The sequence below is a fragment of the Lepus europaeus genome, chromosome 10, assembly GCF_033115175.1.
Source record: "Lepus europaeus isolate LE1 chromosome 10, mLepTim1.pri, whole genome shotgun sequence".
Classification (NCBI taxonomy): Eukaryota; Metazoa; Chordata; class Mammalia; order Lagomorpha; family Leporidae; genus Lepus; species Lepus europaeus.
This window is the reverse complement of record NC_084836.1, coordinates 15,857,048-15,880,365: the sequence shown is the minus strand read 5'-3', so window position 1 is coordinate 15,880,365 and position 23,318 is coordinate 15,857,048. Positions and strand designations below refer to the sequence as shown.

The window sequence follows — 23,318 nt, the reverse complement described above, 5'->3', positions numbered from 1 at the left end:
ATGATGAAACTGAGGCTCATCAAGGTCAAGAAACTTGTTCAGCCTCCCACTGCTGAAAGCAGCAGGGCTGGGACAGAAACCCAGGGCGGCTGGCACGGCCGGTCACCCCTCCTCCACGGCAGGAGGCTGCCTCTGCTGGGCAGGGTGGGGCAGGGGCTGGCTGCAGCTGGGTTCTCTGGTCATCCCACTGGAAAGCTCTCACCTACAGCAATGGAAGGAACTGCATCACTAGTGTGGGCTCTGTGTTTTTCTTTATACTCTGAGTGTGAGATACCTTGTAGAACTGGCAGAACTCCAGTCTTCCCTTCCTAAGTGAACTAGACCGTGATCACCCTGGAAAAAACACACCCGGAGAGCCAGGCGCTGTGTGGCTCGTGACGCTCACCAGCAGGATGTCTGCTCAAAACTCTATCTGGAACAACAAGGATGTCCTGAGACCATGGGCCGGGCAACGGCGGATCAGTTGCTCAAATTCCCCCAGGAGAGCCAGGAGACACTGGTGGGTGTCACTCCCAGCTGCCCCAGCATGCAGGCACGGAGATGCTCTTTGCGTGCTGCTCACTGTTCACAGCCAACTCAGCTATGCAGCGGTTTTCGCCGCAGTTCTACACACAGAACACGAGCTCAGGGAGCCAAAGGTAACAGTGCTAGATTCCGGATCTGGATTCCGCCTGTTCTGCCCCCTCCTGCACTCTCCGGAGTGTGAGTGGCCATTTTACCCTCGGGTAAGACCTCAGCTGTGCAGCCTGCCTTTGTCTTAAACAAGCGGGGTGCTACCTAATCAAGCAGCCCTAACATTCTCAACAGCAGCCTCAGCACCGAGGACTGAAAACAATTTGAAGGCTAGAGAGGCTGGCGCTGTGGTACAGAGGGTTAAAGCCCAGGCATCCCTTTTGGGTGCCAGTTCAAGTCCTGGCTGCTCCATTTCCAATCCAGCTACCTGCTAATGTGCCTGGCAAAGCAATGGAAGATGGCCCAAGCACTTGGGCCCCTGCACCAATGTGGAGATCTGGAAGAAGCTCCTGGCTCCTGGCTTCAGATCAGCTCAGCTCCAGCCATTGCAGCCATATGGGGAGTGAACTGGTGGTTGGAAGACCCCTCTCTCTGTCTCTTCCTCACTCTGTCTGTAACTCTGCCTCTCAAATAAATAATCCCCCCTCCCCAAAAACAAAAAAGTTCATCATAAATAAAAAGAGTCATGGAGCAAGACCCCTGAGCAGTGAAATGGACAAAGCACTTAGGCTATGTGTGAGGCCTTTGGCTTGAGCAAACACAGGGACTAGGTGGTTGGAGACGGCTGCTCCCAGCTGGGCCACCCAGCCTGTCCTCTTTGACTCCTCAGTGTTTCGGTCATGCTAACTGCAAAACACACGAGACACCCAAAGAGCAAGCCACAGTGCTTCTGTATTCACCTAATCTCAAAAGCTGCTACGTGCAGGACGAGAAGACGAGCCCCCGTCGCAGTAGGAGCTGCGGGAGCTCAAGGCCCACTTGTGCTCCTATCAGAGCAGCGCTCACGGTGTACTGGGACGGCTCCCCAGAACAGAATGAGCGCCAGCGGGGTCAGGCCCCCAGTTATCGCCACATTCCCGCAGCCAGCAGAGGCAGGAGCTCGCAAGCAGCCACGGACGGCAAACATCCTAATCCCCAAACCTCCCGCTCTCTCAGGTCAGAGCCAGGCAGAGAGGCCGGGGGTCCACCCACAGTCTAGCTTACAACCATGGAGCAGCACTGCCAGCTAGACAGGAGGGAATGAATGGATGTGTCCGGGGTCAGCCAACGTCTATTCAGCTCTTCTTGGGTCACGCGGTGCAAATACAAAAGCTTCTGTGTTCATCAGTCCTGTGCAAGCAGGTGACTAAAGCCTCCCTCGCAGCTGCTCCCCAGAAAACCAGAGGAAACAGAACGCACGCGCTCTGGGATCTCCCCCTCTAGGGGAAAACATTTTAGGTCGCCGACGGCGGCCAAGCCAGGGGCCAGGTGCCTGAGCTAACGTGCGCAATCCTCTAGTCATGGCCGTGGCTGGGCCGCCGAGCTCTCGGGCAGTGCCTTCTCTTCTTTGCTCTCCAGTCGTTTCTAGAGGACCAGCTATAAAAGATGGCTGGGGGAATCGAGAGAGCTCATAGAACAGGGCCTGGCAATAAAACACACTCAGGAGCTCTGGCTGTCTTCGTCTTTCCACGTAAGATGAAGGTGCTGGGCAAGCTTCCTTCCAGTCTGAGTCTATGAATCGCCCTGGGAGCGAGGCCGTGCCGGGCCCAGGTCACCTGCCATCGAGCGCTACACGCTCCGCGGAGCGTCCCGGACCTTACAGTGCGCGTATGTGCTGATTCCGCAAGCACAACAGGACCCCTCAGGGTGCGGCCAAGGCCGGCAGCAACGACAGAGGCACTCCCTAGGTGAAGAGGAACATTCAAGCGCAATGACAGTGTCCACAGCCATAAACGCCACGCACAGAGCTGCAAGCAGGCAGACAGGACGGACCGCTGCGGCTCCTGCAGCTCCCTGAGCACACACCTGGGCTCCCTGCCGCTCGCTCTGCAGATGTTCACCAGCTACAGAAATCTGGGCTAACTGGGCTGGCCTCTCGGTGGGAATTTGCTGACCTGCCCCCATCCCAGGAAAAGTCAGGGACAGGGTCGGAATTAGAATCCAGGTCTGCCAGACCCCTTACTGCTTCCTCAGGGCAGGGTAAATCCTACAAGCCACTCTCCCAGTGTAGATTCGCTGTGGGAGCCAGGACCTTAGGGAGGACAACATGGCAGCAGTTAGTGCGACCTCTCTCACGTGGCTCGGCCATCACCAGGTCTGGTAAGGAAAGCAGTGTATCTTTGTACCTCTGTATCCCCAGCCACAGAGCAAACAGAAATCCATGTTTACAGTGACTGTTAGAAACTTCCTTTTTCTGATGTCCAGATCCCACACAACAGGCACAGATGGGTGAAGTGCCTTCTGAAATCGTCTTCTGTCCACTGAACAACACAAGTCTCATACAGGAGGCCTTGGAAAGGTCAGGCAGCCCAGTGGATGCGAATTTAAGAAAGGAAAAAGAAAGTCACAGCTTGCTTTCAGTTACGCGGGAATGGGCACACAGAGCTTCTGAACTATTCTGGGCTGGAGGGATGCTGAGCAGGTGTAGGACGTGCACTCAAGGATCACCCTAGGAGGCGCGATTCCCTCCAGGGAGAAAAGGGACTGGGACCCAGGACGACCAGGCAAACTGCAAGACCAGAACAGCTTAACTGCATTTGGATTTTTCCAGACAGTAAGGAATAGACACTTAACTCAATAACCCAAGGATGCAGATGGGCGAGCAGATTTGAAGTTGCGGAAACGTTAAAGGAAGAGGAACGAGGCCGAGGCTGGCGCTGTGGCACAGCAGGTAAAGCCACCGCCTGCAGTGCCAGCATCTCATATGGGCGCTGGTTCGAGTCCCGGCTGCTCCACTTTCAATCCAGCTCCTTGCTGTGGCCTGGGAAAGCAGCAGAGGATGGCCCACGTCCTTAGGTCCCTGCACTCACGTAGGAGACCTGGAAGAAGCTCTTCGCTCCTGGCTCCAGATCAGCTCAGCTCTGGCCTTTGCAGCCATTTGGGGAGTGAACCAGCGGATGGAAGATCTCTCTCTCTCTCTGCCTCTCTGTAACTCTGCCTTTCAAATAAAATAAATAAATCTTAAAAAAAAAAAAAAAAAGGAAGAGGAACTAAAGACCCCAGGAACTAATTTGCTGAAGCTACAGGCAGCTTTGGCCCGCAGAGCTCAGAGCCTTTGACTCGCGTGTGCTAAACAAGCTCCCCGGTGCCACAAATAGGGCAAGCAGCCTAATCCTCTCTCTGCAAGTGGGGCAACAATGCCAGGGAGGCCTGGGGCCGCGGGGCCGGCATCCGGGCTCCTCGCCTCCCATCCTGGCCCGAAACCCACCAGGTCTCATGACACCAGCGCGGGACGGAGCTCGCAAGCAGGACCCCGCGCCAGACCCAGCCGACAACTCTCCAGGAACTTCCCCACTGCACTCAACAGCCAGGAGGGACACGCGTCACCCCTACTTTGCACAGGACAAAGCGAAGGCACCAAACGCCGATCTGCCCCGAGCACTGGGCTCCTCGGGGAGGCGGTCCTCACCCCACAGCTCGGTCTCAGCTGAGGCTGGAAGGTCGTCACAACCCCGTCCACATCCCCACGGCCGCGGGGTCTGCCCGCCCACCCGCTCCGAAGGGTCGCCGCGGGCGTACCTGGGGGCTGTCCTGCAACGCCTCCTCCAGCAGGAGCTTGTCCACGGCGGGCATGGCGCGGCGCGGCGGGGCCGAGGGCCGGACGGGAGGACGAAAGGCGAGAGGCGCGGCCGCGCGGGGTGCTGCGGGCTCCGGCGACGCGGCGGACGCTCCGTGCCCGCGGTCGCCACGCGCGCGCCCACGCCTGCCCAGTGGCCGCCGCCGCCCGCCCGCCGGCCCTCCTCCCCGGCCAGCCCAGCCCAGCCCCCGGCCAGCCGGCCGGATCAACAGGAAGTGTGGCGAGCGCCAGGCCGGGCACCGGAAGTGTGGCGGGATCCGGCCAGATCCCGGAAGTGTGGCGGCCCCACTTCCGCTCCCGCACCCCGAGGGGACGCTCGCGGTGTTGGGGCTTCACTTTCGGCAGGGAGCGCCTAGAATGAGTAAAACCGAAGAAAGGGGACTCTAGGGTAGGAAGATAAGGCTTTATCTTGTGGGCACCCGAGAAGCCTGCTGAGTGGAAGGAGATAGGAGCGAACGGATTTTGCTGCGGTATTCTCACTACACACAAGGACAGCCCTGCTCCTGGCTCATCTGGTTCAGTACTGTCATCGGACAGGAGAAAATGGGACGCAGAGAATTAAATGACTTGGTTAGGGTCAAGCTGAAAGCCAGAGGCAGAGGGATGTCATCGTGCCCTTGGCCTGGCCGGTGCCGGGCCATCCTGCCCATTCTGTGGCTTCCATCCTGCTTGGTTTCCCCACCATATACTTTCTTCCCTGAAGGGCAGTCATGCTCATACGTGCTGCTCCATTTTCCTCTATTTCCTACCAAGGTCAGTTCAGTTAATTTCACATTACGTTCATATAATATCCCAGACGCTTTTAAAAATCTAATCTGTCCCTTTTAAAACTATTGTGAAGTTTTGGACAGCCCCTTGACAGTATCTGAAATTCCTGGACACCTGAGAGGTTTGTGACAGGGGTTTGAAGATGGACAGTGTGGAGTTGCCATGACATCCGGGGAGAGAGATGATGAGCCCCCTGCAAGTCGTACGGAACCTTTGACTCCTGAAGACCAATGGGGGAAAGACACAGCGAAACATAAAAAGGGCCCAAGAAGGGACCAGGTCAGAGAAAGGCTCGGGGTTTGAGAACGAGAGAAGAGAAAGATGGAAGGGAGGAGGGGGGAGGTGCAGCTGCCAAGGGTGCTGGGGGCTCAGGTGACCCGTTTCGAGAAGATGCTCAGCAACCGGCATGGGGGGCAGGGGTGGGCCAGTTCTTTCCTCTGCCTGCAGTGCCCTTCCTCCTGCTTCCCTGTCTCCCGGCCCAGCTATCACCTTCACATCCCAGAGTCTGTGAGATTTCATTTCCTCCTGTCCCCCCAAGGGAAATATGTCTTCTTTTCCTTCAATGTGCATCCATGGCACTTAGCTGGATTGTTCTAGAATAACCCCTCTAATTGTTCCCACCCCAGCCTTCCAGCTAGAGTGAGCAGAATCTTTTTCTTATTTATTTCTGTAATTATAGTGCCTAGTCCATTACCTTGCACAAAACAATTGCTTGATGAATGCTTATTAAAACGTAATGTGTGTTATTATTAGTTACACATGATGAGTACTCCAGAGTTTAGGAAGTGTTTCCATGATCTGCTTTCATTTGACACCATCATGCTGTGACATTCTGCCTGTTACTCATTCACTGCTTAGCATCTACTGTGTGCTCACTTGAAGAAAATAGAAGGCCCTGCCCTAATGGAGCTTACGTTGTGATAGGGGTGAAGGATTCCCGAGGTGACCAAACTCGTACTGAGTAAGATAATGGAGTAGCAAAGCCTGGTGTGAACAGCATGTGCAAAGACCCTGAGGTATGCTCACCAGTTTGAGAAAGAGCAGAAAGGCCAGAGCGGCTGGAATAGAGAGAGAAGAATGGGAGGAGATGAGGAGAGGGCAGGGGACTGAGCCCAAGGCAAGATCTAGCAGCTGATGAGGTTGGAGGAAAAGGAGGAAACTGATACACCCCCTAGGAACCTTGTTAATAGGAAACTCAGAGGTACTGTCCTGCTAAAAGCTTTTGACCCACAATGTCAAATGCAGCTAGGAGATCAAGTGGGAAAAGACTTGGAATTGACCTCTGGGCCTGCCAACAGGAAAGCTGTTGGTATAGCTTTGATAAGAGCAGTTTTACTTCCAAGGTGGTGGAAAGAAAACAAAGACAATTCTTCCCAGAATTTTTCCAACAAGGGGATGGTTGAAGGGGAAGTACCATCAGGAGATGGTGAGCTAGAGAGGTATTTTTTGTTTGCTTTAAACAAAGCTTCAGACTTTGGGTAAATATTTCCCCTTTCCAAATCTGTTTCCTCCTCTATGATATGGAGAATGACAAAGTTAATCATTAGCTCTTTCCCTATGCACTTCTGGGTCCTGTGTTCATTAGGACCTTTTCTGTTGCAAATGGCATAAACCTAACTCCTGTTAGCTTACAGAAAACGGGAAAGGCTGAAAACTGAGGGGTGAGGAGACAGTTCCTTAGATGCCTTGTCAGGAATGACCCAGTAGAGTGGGAAGAAGTTGGAACATGGGAGAGGGAAGTGACAATTACAAGAGCAGAGTCATTGAGCAGACAATGGGAGTGGGGTTGAACCACAAGTATGGTTCAGAGAGATACAGGGCACAGTGAGTTGGTAGATGGCCTGGGGGAGCAGGAAGGAGTTCCTTCCTGTCTTTCTTGTTTCTCAGCAAGATAAGAGGCAAGGCCATCAACTCCAAACCATGATGGCAAAGAAAGGGGAGAGGGGACGGATGGGTGTGTGGTAGTCAAAGTAGTTACATCCATTTTACAGATGCTGCTACTTAGGCCCAGATGTGACAAAGCCAGGTCCCAGATGCCAGGACAGCACCCAAGGAGTAGAAAGAAGTCTGCTCAGGCTACCTGGCCCTGGGTCGCCACTCCCTTCACCCACCAGGTCTGATTCACCTTGAATGCTCTGTGTTTGTTGAATGAGTAACTTCCTGTCTCTCCACCCAGGACTCCTGGGACTCCAGCTGTGTTTGCACTGACCATCTGTGCGTGCACTTTGCTTCTTGCAGCCAGTCCATGGGAGCTCAGAGAGGGAGCTGAAGACCTGCAAGGAGAACGGAGACCTTGAGGTCTGAAAGGCCACCGTGGAGACCAGTGAAAGAGGGAGAGGGAAAGGACCTCACCCTTTCTGGAGTGGTCATCTCATGATGGGATCTGGCCCTGATGGCCATTCAGGGCACAAATATGATCTTGTCACTCTGCTGTTGAAAACCTTTTGGTGGTGAGAGTGGGCATTTGGTGCTGTGGTTAAGCCAGCACCCTTGGCTTTCTGATAATGTGCAGCAGGTAATGGCCCGAGTACTTGAGTCCCTCCCACCCACATGGGAGACCTGGACTGAGTTCTGGCTCCTGGATTCAGCCTGGCTCAGCCCTAGCTGTTGCAAACATTTGGTGAAGGAAGCAACAAATGGGAGTACCCCCACCCCACCCCGTATCTGTCTCTGTGCCTCTCAAATAAATTAAAATTCACTTAATAATAATGATAATCACACACATATGTTGCTGGAGCTATTGCCACGTGCCAGGGACTATGCTATTTTGCCTGCCTTACTTCTATGACTTGAAAGTAAGTGTCCCTCCAAGATTCACACACTGGAACTTAATCGCCAAGGCAACGGCCTTAAGATTAAAGGCAGTGAGGGTGGGATTAGCACCCTAATTAAAGGGCTTGAGAGTCTGTTTGTCCCTTTTGTCCTTCTGCATGTGAGAACACAGCAATAAATACTTTCTGTAGAGCAGAGAGTGACTCCTTCCCAGATACCAAATCCGGTGGCACATTGATCTTGGAAGGTTCCAGGACTGTGAGGAATACATTTGTATTACTTGTGAATTACTCCATCTAAGGTATTCTGCTACAGCAGCCCAAAGAGACAAAGATAGTCCTCTCCTAAAATCTCATCCACTATCTCATTGACTTCTGGATTCTGAAGATGACAAAGGCTGATTTCCGTTTTCGGTTGCTGAGGCACAAGGATCAGGGGCTTCAGTCCAGTGGGAAAATGTGGTCTTTGACTGAGAAGGAGTCCCATGTCATGTTTGGGAAGATGGCCAGATACATTGAGGAAAATCGGCAACTGCCAAGTGACAGGTGCACCGGCACCTAGTGGGTTTGGCTGCACAACAACCATATGTACCACAGGAGTGAAAGATCTTCAGGCTGGTGGCCAGTATCTCCGGGGACTTAGCTGGGGTCCCTGGGGACCTGCTTGGGAAAGTTCACCGAGACCCACAAGTTCCACTTGCACATCCCTGCTTGGGCTGACGTGGCATCCTCTGCCGAGTCTAAAGCGTGGAGGAAGCGTGGAGGAGCAGTCCTTCCGGTGTGGGAACCATGTTTTGAAATCTGCGCTAGGTGGAATCACTGACACTGCTTCTCAGTGCCAGGGAGTGGTGGTGTGCTCCATGACGGACATCCCTCTGGGTTCTGGCGTGGCAGCAAAGTCGACACAAGACTGTGGGGAAGCAGAACCCGTGGCCATCGCGCTATTTCCTCCAGCAGACACTGGGCAACATGTGTGGTGTGAAGAATACTGGCTTAACAAAAGTCATCATGGAGATGGTGCTGTGGCATAGTGGGAAAAGTTGCCACCTGGGAAGCCGGCATCCCATACGGGGACTGGTCTGAGACCTGGCTGCTCCGCTTCTGATCCAGTTCCCTGCTAACGCACCTGGGGAAGCAGCAGAAGATGGCCCAAGTGTTTGGGCCCCTGCACCCACGTGGGAGACCCAAATGAAGCTCCTGGCTTCTGCCTGGCCCAGCCCCGGCTATTAATGCCATTTGGGGAGTGAACCAGTGGATGGAAGATGTCCCTCTCTCTTTCTCTCTCCTTTTCTCTCTGAATCTCTGCTTTTCAAATCAATCAATCAATCAATCAAAAAAGCCAAGTCATCACAAGAACAGTCAGGGCCTCACTTTGTTACCGTTGTGTGTAGTCTCTACCATCATGTTGAATTTTGTCAACTCTGTGACCTCTTCGGGGACTTCTTAGTTTAATGTGCTGTCACTGACAAATGCAGGCTCGATACTTCCTGTGCACAATGGCTCAAAAATGAGATTTTAAGGGTTGGTGCTGTAGAGCAGCAGGTTAAAGCCCCCTCCTGCAGCATCGGCATCCCAAATGAGTGCCAGTTCAAGTCCCTGCTGCTCCAGTTCTGATCCAGCTTCCTGATGATATGCCTGGGAAGGCAGTGGAGGATGGCCCGGGTCATTGGGCCCCTGTACCCACCTGGGAGACCCAGAGGAGGCTCCTGGCTCCTGGCTTCAGATTGGCTCAGCTCTGGCTGCTGTGGCCATCTGGGGAGTGAATCAGCAGATGGAAGACCGCTCTCTCTCTCTGTCTCTCCCTCCCTCTGTAACTTTCAGAGAGACAAAATAGATCTTCAAAAAAAAATGGGATTTTGGGTCTCTGTATTTGTGATGAAATAGAATATCCCCTATCACATACTTGAACTTCAGGGTTTCTTATTCTGAGCTACAGGTTCTAAATTGTTGGAACTGAGGCCACGAACAGCTTGTCATCATTATCTGTGATAACACTTTGTCTTCTAAACTCATAAGAACATAGTGGATTTTATCATTTATTATTATCATGAAAGATAGATATTGCCACATCTGGGATTTTTCCAATGGAATTTGACTAAGTTAACAAGGGCAATTTATCCAGCTATTTGTCTACACTGTGTGATGTAAAAGAAAAACCTGGATTCAAACCAGTTCTGCCACCTACCAGCTATATGACCTTGGATGAGTCACTCAGCTTTAATATGCTTCATTTTCTTCTGTTTAAAAAAGAAAAAACCCACAAAACTGAAATCAGCTTTAACCATCTACTTAAGAATAATATTTTTATCTTTTTTATTTTTTATTTTTTTAAGAGAATAATATTTTAAAGTTAGAAATCATGGTTGTAAATCTTCTAGCCACTTCCTGGAAAATGCTAAGTCTTGAATAAGTGGTAAGAGTAATTTTTATATTGACATATTATCTATTCCTTTTAGTAAGCATAGGTCCTATGAATAGAATTTGATTGCAGGTTCTTCTTTATCCTGAATGATCCCAGGCTGGAGTTTTGTTTCGTTTTTTTTTCATCACCTTGATTCATAAAATATAATTTCTCTGAACCTTTTGCTTACCTGGTTGGGCTGGGCTGGACCAAAAGCATTAATCAGAGCCTCTGAAACAATAATTCAGCTTCTTCACCCTTCTCATGCTTCTCAAAATTATTTTATGAAAATGTATTTTAAAAATCAATAACATTTTATGGAAAAATTGTTAAGACTCCCTGTATCATAAGACCGTTTTTTCAATGAATATACTCATTTTTAATGCTGAAGAAGATAACTAAAACTAAAACACTTTTGACTACAGAAAGGTGCTCTACCAACTCCTGGTTTTCTGCATAAACTTGATTTTGTAGCATCTTTTTAATCCTTCTCCCTCCCCGGATTTTGTGTTTAGTCTTAGATTCAGTGAAGGTGGAAGCTAACCAGTGAACAGTATTTTGATGGTGGCTTTTAATATGTACTTGGGAACTAACAACCTCAGCCTTTTTACCTTGTTACTATGTATCACGTGTTCCCTTTGCAGGTGAGCACACACTAGACTAAAACATTAGATTGATTTTTTTCCCCCAATAACTTTGCAAAACTGATTGGATCAAAGCTCTGACAAAGGTTCTGCCCCAGAAGAAAAGAGGGAGGGTGCTCTTCTCAACCTAGCTTAGCCTTTTGGCTTCTTTGTGGCTCTAAGTGTTGGAACATTGAAGAGACGCTTAAGAAACGAAGCTGAGGGTTGACACTGTGGTGTCATGGGTTACGCGGCCACCTGTAACACCAGCATCCCATGTGGGTGCTGGTTCAGGCCCAGCTGCTGCACTTCCAATCCAGCTCCCTGCTAATGCACCTGGGAAAGCAGTGGAAGATGGCCCAAGGGCTTGGACCTTTACCACTCATGGGGGAGACCTGGATGAAGCTCCTGGCTCCCGGCTTCTGCCTGGCCCAGCCCCAGCCACTGCAGCCATCCGGGGAGTGAACCAGTGGATGGAAGACCTCTCTATCTTTCCCTCTCTATCTCTGCCTTTCACATAAATAAGTTAATAAAATAAATCTTTTTTTAAAAATGAAACAAATGAAGCTGTAGTATCCTAGAAAGAACAATTACAGGGCCCTGGGATGTTGAGCACTGGTTCACATAGTTAAAATTTGATTGCAGAAGGAAAAAGCCATTTACCTCAACCAGGTGAAGTTGCAGAGTCGCCACGTGTGGGAGATGTTATTCTGCACCCTTCGTGTTCTCTCCTATGGACGAGGAAATAAAATAAAGCGAATGAGTGCCCATCTAGTCTCGCTTACCCGCGTTGACCTACCTCTGTTATCCACAAGTTGAGTAGTTTACTCATGACTCTAGGTGTGGAATCCTATTCTACTTGTTGCTAAGCGCTATTTTTGCTGCATGCGAAAAAACGGTCTTGACTGTTGTTTAAAAGACGTTTGACTGAAACGAAAACCATGAGTGCCCAAAGCAGACGGCTCTTCCGGAGGGCTGCACCATCTCTGGACTCGGGCACACGCCGAGCTGCTGAGCTGCCGTTGGCCCTCCAGGTGCCCGCTCTGCTTCCCATGCATGTTAGAGGACAAAGGCCTGGAGACTCTGTTAAAGGGCCGAGTCGTAAAAACTTGGGCTTTGCTGGCCACATGGCCTCCTGGAGCTATGAAACTCTGCTCTTAGAGCACAAAAGCAGCCTTGGATGGGATGAAATGTTCAACCAAGCCTGGCTGCCTTCCAGGAAAACATCCCGTTTATGAAGACGGGCAGTGAGCCTTGTGGGTATCAGGAAGATGATCGAAGTGAGAAGACCCCCAGGATGGGAGACAATATCTGCAAATTGTCTGCCCGAGATGGGGCACCTGTATCCAGAATCTACACGCTCAGCTCTTACAACTTAGAAATGGACAGAAGGTTTGGACAGACCTGCTCCAAAGAAGACCCACAAATGGCCAATGAGCAGGTGAAAAGATATTCAACGTCGCCAATCAAGGAAATGAGATACCACTTCAGGCCCACCAGGGTGGCTACAATACAAAGACAGTAGCAAGGGTTAGGCTGCTGTCGGTTTAGCCTCTGTGAGAAACAGGTTGGCCGCTACTCAACAAAGGTTTGCTACCCTGTGATCCGGTGGCTCCACTTCTAGGTATACAGAAAGGAAAACTAATGCAAAAACTTGGATGGCAATGTCCCTAGCAGCATTATGACAGCCAAAAGGTGGAGATAACCCACATGTCCGTCCGCTGATGAGTGGATGAATAAGACATTTACCTGCACAACAGAATACTAGTCCATCCTACAAAGCAGTTGAACGCTGGGATGTGCAACAGTGAGGATGCATCTTGGAAACACTCTACATGGAAGAAGCCAGACACAAAAGGCCATGTACTGGCATTGTGGTGCGGTAAGGTATGCTACTGCCTGCAGTGCCATCATCCCGTATGAGCACCAGTTTGAGTCCTGGCTGCTTGGCTTCCTAACCAGCTCCCTGCTGATGTGCCTAGAAAGGAAGCAGAAGATGGCCCAGGTACTTGGGCCCCTGCCACCCACGTGGGAGACCCAGATGAAGGTCCAGGCTCCTGGCTTCAGCCTGGCCCAGCCCCAGGTATTGTGGCCATTTGGGATTGAGCCAGCGGAAGAGCTGTCTCTCCCTCTCTCTGTCTGTAACTCTGCCTCTCAAATAAATAAATCCTTTAAAAAAAGCAAAAATAGGTAAATAAAGATGCGAGGGGCTGGCATGGGTGGAGCAGGTAAAGCTGCCACCGGTGACATTGACATCCCTTACAGAAGCTCCCTGCTAATGGCCTGGGAAAGCAATGGAGGATGACCCCAGTGCTTGGGCCCCTGCCACCCATGTGGGAGGCCTGGAAGAAGCTTCTGGTTCCTGGATCCTGGTTTTGGTCTGGCTCAGCCCTGGCCACTGCAACCATCTAGGACTAAGCCAGCAGATGGAAGATCTTGCTCTCTCTCGCTCTCTCTCTCTTTAACTCTGCCTTTCAAATACATAAATAAATATTTAAAAAAATATATGAGAAAAATGAGGGCTAGGTTGTTGAAGAAAGTTGCCTATAGTTGGCTAATTTCCAAGCAGAGCTTTGAAGGAGGCAGTCTCTCTAGAATGTGTGTTCCTATCCCAGCCTCTCCAGGGCCTCCCTTCAGTGGCTCCTCACTGCTAGAGGTGACAGCTGTATTCCCTAGCAGGACACACAAGCCCCTGATCATTGTGCTGATGTCAACCTTTGGCCATGACCCCTTGTGCACCTGCCATGCAAAGTTCATTGTCACCCTTGAAACCAGGGTCGTATGCCTGTGTCTCTGCAGTGACCATTTCCTTTAGCCCCAAATGCCTTTCCCCAGGAGGTCCTTCACAAGTTCAAGTTCTAAATCTCTGCCCAAGCTTCACTTCTGTGGTTGGTGACAATCAAGCCAATGTATATTAATGCAGCATGTACTTTGATCCAAGCATGGAGCTAGGCACTGGAAGTTCAGTGACTTGGGCTTCCCTGCCTTCGAGGAAGCCATACCTAACGATGCCAGGCAATGAAAGAGATAACGGTTCACACAGGGGATGGCACACAGGCTGCGAGGGAGCCATGGCAGAGCAGCCACAGGTTAAGTCCTGAGAATCAGGACAGGAGTGTGGAGAAGGAAGGAGAGCAGCCACCATCTAGCCAGTTGGTCTTGTTGTGGTTCTTCCCAGGTTTGTGTGCCTGAGGCCCCGACTGAATCATTGTAACTGCAGGCAAGATAAATGCTAGTGATTATACCTATATAGCATATTTAATATAAATCTTTGGAGCAATGTTCCAAGAAATAAGTTTTTCAAACTCTATGGCCCAAAATGGCTGCTGCCTCTCCAGTCATTGTCGTTCATACCAGGAGGTTGGAGAAAGCAACAGAGAAGAACACATTTCCTCCTGAACAGCACACACGACTTCTGCTCACATCCTATCCCATGAACCAGAACTTTTTTTTTTACAAGATTTATTTATTTGAAAGGCAGAGTTAGAGAGAGGGAGATAGAGAGAGAGACAGATCTTTCTTCTGTTGGTTCACTCCCCAAATGGTCACAATTTCCAGGGCAGGGCCAAGCTGAAGCCAGGAGCCAGGAGCTTCATCCAGGTCCCCCACGTGGTGCAGGGATCCAAGCACTTGGGCCATCTCCACTGCCTTCCCAGGTGCATTAGCAGGGAGCTGGATCAGAAGTGGAGGAGCCCAGACTCAAACCAGCACTCATATGGATGCTGGTGTTGCACACGGTGGCTTTAACTCAGTGCGCCACACCGCTGTCCCCAACCAGAACTTATCACTCATCCCATGAGCCAGAACTTATCATAGGACTACGCATCACCATAAGGGAAGCTGCAAAGTTGGCCTTTTTCCAGGTATGGTACACTCAGTTGAGAACCAAGGGTTCTTCTCACACGTTGCTGATGAGAACATAAAATGGAGCAGTCCCGGTGGAAAGCAGAGAGCTCCTCAAAAAGTTAAGCATAAAGTTACCATCTGACTCAGTAAGCCCCCCCAGCATGTACCCATGAGAATTGATAGCATCTGTTTACTCAAAAACTTGCACACAGCATCCATAGGAGTGCTACTGGTGACAGCTAACAAGTAGGAAGCAAACCAAACGTCCATGAACTGATGGTTAAACAGAAGGTGACATTGTGGTATGCCCAACAAGGGGCTACTGTTTGCAAATAAAGGAATGAGGTTGAACCTTGGAAGCATAAGCTAGAGGAAAGAAACCACACACAAAAGGCCATACGACTCCAGGTATGTGACTGGTCCAGGATTGGCCAATCCCTAGAGATAGGAAATGGAACCAACAGTCACTGCCAGGAGCTAGAGGGGGTAGGGAATGAGGAGCAAGTGCCAACAAGGATGGGATTGTTCTGATGGCTGATGAAATCTCCTGGAATTAGAGAGTAGCGAGGGTTGCACAACTTTGTCAATCTAATACAAGGCATGGAATTGTACACTTTAAAATGAGGACTTTTGGGTGGGCACTTACACCAGTGGTTAAGACCCTGGTAAAGATGTCTGTGTCCCACACTGGAATGCCTATAGACCCTGGGAAGCAGTGATGGAAGCTCCAGTGGCTGGGTCCTTACTACCCACATGGGAGACCCAGATTGAGTTCCTGAGTCCTGGCTTTGACTCGGCCCAGCCAGGAACCATTGTGAACATAATTTTACATAAAGACAGAATTTTATTATGGGAATTACACCTTCATAAAAAATAGTGGATGAATAAAAAAAACCCTAGGGTTCGATTATTGAAAGAAAATAAAGGAGTAACAATGTAGGGATAATGGTCTCTGTCTGATTTCCCTAAAATGAGTTTGTCATAAAAGATGACTTATAGATTGTATTTGGGTTAGTGGGCTAGAAGGGAATTTTAAAAAAGGAAGAGCAATAAAATCTTAAGCAGAGGCAGAGTGAGAAGAGGCCAGGAAGGGCTGTTTTCCAGTCGTAGGGTTGTGGCCTCAGCGTGTTCCCACCTTCTTGGGTGTCTCACTGGGAATTAAGATTTGACTTTGCACTTGAACTCATAAAACAAGACAAAGTTTAGGAAAACAATGTTTCAGTCATACAGTCACCAGCTTTCAACTTCAGCAAAACTAGCCACGGGGCTCTTGGCTACCAGTGACCTTGGATGTGGGAATTGTCAGAATTTGGGAGCTAGGCCAGAGAACTCACGGTCTGGCCCTCACGACACTTGGTTAGTAAGCCAGAAACCCCAGAGAGTAGCAGAGTGAATATCCCAGGATGTGAACGCTGGGGTCTGTAGGAAAGAGTGCTACCAAAAAGTCACCAAGCAGGAAGACAAAGTGTGACCCCATCAAAAGGTCACTGGCTTTGAAGCAACCTGAGTCCAGGCCTTGGAGTCTGCCAGCCCTAAGACTTGGGGTAAATTGTTTAACCCTTCTGGGCCTCACCACTTCTCCACAATATGGGCCTGCTATTCCCCATGTCACCTGCTGTCTCCACAGGCACCCACCTACATGTCTGTGTTGGTCGAGATTCTTTCCACAGCAAATGACAGAAGCCCGACTCCAACCAGCCTAGGCAAATGAAAGGCTGGGGTGGGCCAGGCTAGGTCTCCCTGGCTGTGTAAGGCAAGCCAGGGACTGCCTGGAAGTAGGAACTCCAGTCTCTTGGAGCTCTCCACTCCACAATGTCTGCACTCTCTCACACCCGAGTCTCAGAGTAGCTAGAACCACGTCAGCTCACAGCTGTAGCCTTGCTTCTGGAGCGAGAGAGGAAAAGCACATCTCCCAGCTTCCATCGGAAAAAGGATTCCAATGATCCTGGCTTTGGACCTGTATCTGCCCACTCCTGGGACCACTAGTTGAGCCGTGTGTGCACATGCAGGCACACCCACAGGTGCCATTGTAGGCCCAGCCCAGGTCAGGTCGTACCCGTGAGCCCGAGGAACTAGGATCTGTTACCAGAAGAAGGGGGATGGGGAGGGGGACTGTATGACAGGAGAGAAGCAAGTCTCCCCAGGACAACCTACACCTTCAAGGCATTGCCTTCCTCCACCCCAGACCCTCTTCCTCCTCCTCTCTGCATCACAATGGGAGGCATTGCCCAGTGGCTGAGTCCAGAAATCTTGGAGTCCCCCTCGGGGCTTCCTCCAGCCTGCACTGACTGCTCGCGCTGCCCTTCTTTCTGTCCCGTGTCCCCGAGTGGACCACGCCAGTTTTGGCCAATGCTATGCACCATGATGTGTCCTCCCGCTCCTTGTTCTAGCTACCTCTGTTTTAGCTTCCGTACCCTGGCCATGGCTATGCTTCCAAAGTGACAGTCTGTGTCTCTTCCCTGCCCAAGGTTTTCTTTTCTTTTCTTTTCTTTTTTTTTCTCTTTTTTTTCACAGGCAGAGTGGACAGTGAGAGAGAGAGAGAGACAGAGAGAAAGGTTTTCCTTTGCCGTTGGTTCACCCTCCAATGGCCGCCGCGGCCGGCACACCGCGCTGATCCGAAGGCAGGAGCCAGGTGCTTCTCCTGGTCTCCCATGCAGGTGCAGGGCCCAAGGACTTGGGCCATCCTCCACTGCCTTCCCAGGCCATAGCAGAGAGCTGGCCTGGAAGAGGGGCAACCGGGATAGAATCCGGCGCCCCGACCGGGACTAGAATCTGGTGTGCCGGTGCCGCAGGCAGAGGATTAGTCTAGTGAGCCGCGGTGCCGGCCCCCTGCCCAAGGTTTTCTAATGGCTCCCCCACCAACACCAACTAAACAATTTGGGGAGCCCAGGAAAAAGCATCCAGAAAGCAAGAGGAAAAGTGCCTGTAGATGCACTAAATTATAAGGCTCATTCGTTGTTGGTTTTTTTTTTTTGTTGTTTGTTTGTTTTTTATTTTTTATTTATTTATTTTTTTTGACAGGCAGAGTGGACAGTAGAGAGAGACAGAGAGAAAGGTCTTCCTTTTTGCCGTTGGTTCACCCTCCAGTGGCCGCCACGGTAGACGCGCTGCGGCCGGCGCACCGCGCTATTCTGATGGCAGGAGCCAGGTGCTTCTCCTGGTCTCCCATGGGGTGCAGGGCCCAAGCACTTGGGCCATCCTCCACTGCACTCCCTGGCCACAGCAGAGAGCTGGCCTGGAAGAGGGGCAACCGGGACAGGATCGGTGCCCCGACCGGGACTAGAACCCGGTGTGCCGGCGCCGCAAGGCGGAGGATTAGCCTACTGAGCCACGGCGCCGGCCTTTTGTTTTTTTTTTTTTTACTTTTTCTCTCTGTTGCTGTGGATTCATTCTGAGAGGAGGAGCGCGGTGGAGGCAAGAGGCACGGAGTCACCACACAGACCCCAGAATCAGGTGAATGCGGGCCAGAGGCAGCAGCCCACAGACTCGTTTATTTCAGTTGGTACAACAGCTTATATAGCCGAGGTAGCCAATCCAGTCAAGGGGTGGTTTATACCCTAACCAATCACAGCCTGTTGCCAGGCAGGCTCCATTGCCAGGTAGGTTTCAAAGCCATTCCTGAGTAACTGATGCTGGCTTGCCAGCGGCCATCTTGGCATGGCCTCATTCCACCACAGTCTCTCAACTTCGTAAGGGGTTTGGATTTACTACTTGGTGTTCTTCCAAGTAGAAAAAAATCCAAAATGTGAATTACTAGCATGAAATTTACTATTTGTCTTTACATGTGCAATGCCAGTTTCATATGAAAATATAAGAGCACTTCACTCGTGTGTGGAATCACTGGCGTGCCTCAGGAATATTCCATCCCCACTGTTTTTCATTCTTAACACAGCAGTTGAAATGACGCACAAAAGTAACACAACTTTTTTTTTTTTCATTTCTTGACACGCACACATTCTATCAAGACTCGGTGGGGAGTGGCAGCAGCCATGATACACTCACTAAACCCCTACACATAGTAGGGCCACCAGCATTCTGTGCTCAAGGGCACCCCGCACACCACCCGGGAAAGATGTGGCCAGAAAGTGCAGATGTGTACTGCGCCCAGCCCCTCTGTTCGTGCCTCTGTGCCCAAGTTCCACTGGACCTCGATGAAACACAAAGCCAAAGATAAAAGCACTAAGAATTTCAAGACAATCGACAGCAGCACCTTATACCAAGCACAGAGGCCTTTGGAGGTTCCTCACCAAGCGTGGCCTCGTGCCCAGGAAGCTGGTGTATACTGTGCTTCCCAGGGAATAGGGGGCCTTTATGCTCAGTCCTTGGCTCACCTCTTCCCTCTATCCGTTTGCTCCCTGCCTTCATCCCACGGAAGCTTCATCTCCTGCATGGTTGAGCTACTTGCACTCCCCTCACACCACCACCATTGTCCACATGCCTGCAGTCCCTGTAGACGCCTCGACTCCTCCAGGAAGACGGGGTGGCTCCTCTGCTGTGTTTGCATGCCCTCGCTACACCCCACGGTCACCAGCTAGGACAGTGCCATTGCTGCTGTCCCTGCATCGCTAAGACCACCATCTCCTGGAGGGCAGGAGATCTCTCTTTTTCCTGACTTCTCAGTGTCCAATAGAGTGCCTAGCAAATACACATTCCCTGTATGTGGAATGAAACAGTGAAGTCGTGCCTGGTATACAGCAGGGATTTATGTTAGTCGTCTTTCACTACTATAGTGAAATACTCGAGGCAGCCTAACTTTATGAAGGAAAGAGGTTTATATCGGGTCGTTGGTGCTGATGCTTGCTGACAGAGTTCTGAGGGGATACAGAGCACCACGTGGTGAGAGACAGGAAGCCCATGTGTCTGTTATGTCGCCATGGTCTCTGAGAGGGCCACTAGGAACCTCCCACGGGGGTTTCACGCTAATGCAATGCAAACATCGTCACTGGGTTAAGTTTCCACCTGCTAAGTACCACGAACACGAGAACTCGGTTGCAAGCTCCTGAGATCACGGGGGCAAATTCAAACCACGGTGGTATCCACTCGCTGAGTCTTTAAAAATCTTTCCCGAGTGTGCACTCTAGAATGAGATCTGTAACATGTCCAGCCTTCCCTCCTTCAGCAAATACTTCTTGGGAGTCTCCCGCACCCCGAAGCCTGAGTTAGGAGCGGGCCGTAAACACGCGGGTGAACAAGACAGGCACAGTCCCCACTCTCTAAGACTTCCTTTCCAATTGTCCCTCAGGGAACGCCATTTCGCTTCCTCTCCTTTCCACGGTGCCTCCCATGAGGTAATCGAGTCGAATCATACATATTTGAAGACTTTCTCTGCTTCCACTTGCTGCTGGGGATTCTCTGTCTCAGCTGCCTTCTCAGGTACCAAGGGACAGGTGCTTGGGAGGTGACATCGGTCCCTCAGCTCTCACCCCAGCTCAGAGCTGCTCACTAAGGCTCCCAGGGGCCACTCCCCCTGGGATCAGGCCCGTCCACTTGGTGACTACTACTGTCCATCTCTCGCCCTCTCTGAATGGATTCTCTTGCAAACTGGGCGTTCTTTCCTGGTGCTTGCTAAGCGAAGGTGATAAGTAACACATCCCGTATCTGGACATCAAAGTGGCCCGTGTCTCCTTTGCAGTGCGCTCGGCTAAGAGCTCAGCTGAGGCCACCTAGAGAGAGCAGAACTGTTCAGCGGCCTCGTTCCGATGCCGGAATTCTTGGGGACAGAGGCCCATTTTTCCCCCTCCCCTCCCCTCTCCCTGACGGGCCCTGCAGCCACCTCTGCCCCCGTGTGATTTCAGAGTGTGCCTGTTGGTGCACCCTTACTCACACCCGGCTCATTTTCCCCTAATGTTCTTCCAGATGGAATGAGTGCTTTTGTGCTTCATCATGGCTAAAAGGAGAAGTATTTTGGAAAAGCGAAGCAAACCCATTCTAGGAACTATTTCTGATCTAGGGAGTCAAGCTGTGGAAATGCTCTAGGTGGCGAGGTGGCATACGGCCGGCCGCACTCCTCTGTGAATACTTGGGTTCCTTAGGTAGCCGGCTCTTGCGTAGTTGGGGTCTCTCTAGGGCACGGAGGAGGCTGCATTAACCGTTTAATTGCCTCAGCCCTTGCTGCCCTGCAGCCATTTAAATAATTCCAATGAACCCTGACACTTCAGAAACGGAAGGGGGCCGCTGAATTTGATGCCACATCTGAAATGATTCCTGATCCACAAACAGGAAGTCTTGTTCCTGAATAAAACACTTTTTTTTTTTTTTAAATTTGACAGGTAGAGTTATAGACCGTGAGAGACAGAGACAGAGAGAAAGGTCTTCCTTCCTTGGTTGACTCCCCAAATGGCCACCACGGCCACCGCTGCGCCGATCCAAAGTCAAAGGCTAGGCCCTTCTGCCTGGTCTCCCATGCGGGTGCAGGGCCCGAGCACTTGGCCATCCTCCACCGCCCTCCCGGGCCACAGCAGAGAGCTGGACTGGAAGAGGAGCCACTGGGTCTAGAACCCAGCGCCCATATGGGATGCCAGCACTGCAGGCAGAGGATTAACTAAGTGATCCATGACGCCGGCCCCTAAAACACGTTTAAATTGTGATTTTGACGCACTATGGAAGGCTTGGCTTTTATTTGTATTTTCTTTATCTGAAAGTCAGAAAAACACATACACACACAAACACACAGAAAGACGAGAGAGATACAGACACATCTTCCATCTGCTGGTTTATTCTTCGAATACCCACAATAGTTGGGACTGAGCTAGGCCAAAGCCAGGAGCTGGGAACTTGGCCCAGGTCTCTCACAGGGGTGGCAGGGAGCCAAGGACTTGAGCCATCACCTACTGCCTCACACATATTAGCAGGAAACTGGAACTGGAGCCCAGACTGAACCCCAGGTACTCTGATGTGAGACACAGATGCCCCAAGTGACATCTGATGCCCACCCCAGGGCCTAGCTTTTAGTCACAGCACTTTGGACTACAGTTTGCATCCAGGAGGTCACTGAGGAACTAGAGATGGATGGGATTCTCCATCTCCAATTGAAAACTGCTCCATGGCAACCTTGCCTGTCCAACCCGACCTGGGGTACAATGATAGCAACAATCCTAACAGTTGCATGCAGCGACACCTGCCACTAATAATGCCCATCAGAGGCGGTGCTGGAGCCTTCACATTTGTTATATAATTGGAGCCAACAACCAGGCAAGATGGGAACCACTGTTATGGCCAGGTGTGCTGGAAATCAGATGGCCACACTGCGAGTTTCAGGATGGAGTTGAGATTTGAACTCAGGTTTGCCTGACTCTAACGCATGTGCTTTGCCCATCACACTGCACTGCCTTCCTGAACCAGAAAGCCTATGTCTGGATCTGCCTTCTGTTCTAAACCCTACCCCTTGTTCTATACCCGGACACAGCTCTCTGAGATTCACACGCTCGTAATTGAGCGATTGTCTTAAAGTTAGAAAGAAAAGTGTGTTCCTGCTGGTCCAGGGATGTTGTAGTGGTGTCCTGGGGAGGAATCTTCCCATGAAAAGATGCCTTTGATCTCTCATTTTTAGGAACAGTCCATTTCTTCCCCATATCACTGAAATGCCTATTTGTTACTAAAAAACTTTTTTTTTTTGAGAAGGGAAAAAAATCATCTTTGTTCTTCTTTGCCTTATTAAACAGAGAAGACAGAACATGACTCATTTTATTCTTGATGTATCAAGGCCACTTTCATAATCTACGGTAGGCTGCCTGTGGAGGGCTTTGCCTCTGTAATAACTGGCATGAATTACTCTTTCCTTTCCTTTCTGTTTTGATGGATGCTCCATCATCGTGGAGATCTTGCAAAGTTTTTCACCATCGGCATTTTCTGTGAACTTTTAAAGACCACTAACATAGCTGCCACAGGTTACTTCAGGTCCCAAGAGAGCTGCTCAACCCCAGCCACTGAATCCACATTCCAGACAGACAAAAGTAGAAAGGACAAAGAAGAAATAGTCAATGGTATTTGCCAGGATTTTAAAAATAACTTTTTTAAAAAATGGAATGTGTAAGAGTCAGATGGGGCCGGCGTCGTGGCTCACTAGGCTAATCCTCCAGCTTGCGGCGCCGGCACACCGGGTTCTAGTCCCGGTTGGGGCGCCGGATTCTGTCCCAGTTGCCTCTCTTCCAGGCCAGCTCTCTGCTGTGGCCAGGAAGTGCAGTGGAGGATGGCCCAAGTGCTTGGGTCCTGCACCCCATTGGAGACCAGGAGAAGTACCTGGATCCTGCCATCGGATCAGCGCGGTGCGCCAGCTGCGGCGGCCATTGGAGGGTGAACCAACAGCAAAGGAAGACCTTTCTCTCTGTCTCTCTCTCTCACTGTCCACTCTGCCTGTCAAAAAAAAAAAAAAAAAAGAGTCAGATGGACATCCTACAATTTTTTTTTTTAAAAGATTTATCAATTTATTTGAAAGGCAGAGTTACAGAGAGGCAGAGAGAGAGAGAGACAGAGAGAGACAGAGAGATCTTCCATCTGCTGGTTCACTCCCTAATTGGCTGCAATGACCAGAGCTAGGCCAATCCAAAGCCAGGAGCCAGAAGCTTCTTCCAGATCTTCCATATGGGTGCAGGACCCAAGGACTTGGGCCATCTTCTACTGCT

General features: G+C 50.6%; 1 protein-coding gene across 2 annotated transcripts in view; it reads right to left on the bottom strand.

Annotated features, from left to right (window-relative positions):
- Nucleotides 1–4,356, bottom strand: part of APPL2 (adaptor protein, phosphotyrosine interacting with PH domain and leucine zipper 2) — a 55,384-nt gene extending 51,028 nt beyond the window's left edge. For both annotated transcript variants that reach the window (XM_062202982.1, XM_062202983.1), the window contains exon 1: nucleotides 4,231–4,356. In XM_062202982.1, coding sequence (XP_062058966.1) covers nucleotides 4,231–4,284 — 54 coding nt within the window. In that variant the 5' untranslated portion in view covers nucleotides 4,285–4,356. The remainder of the gene's footprint in view (nucleotides 1–4,230) is intronic.
- Nucleotides 4,357–23,318: the final 18,962 nt, after the last annotated feature.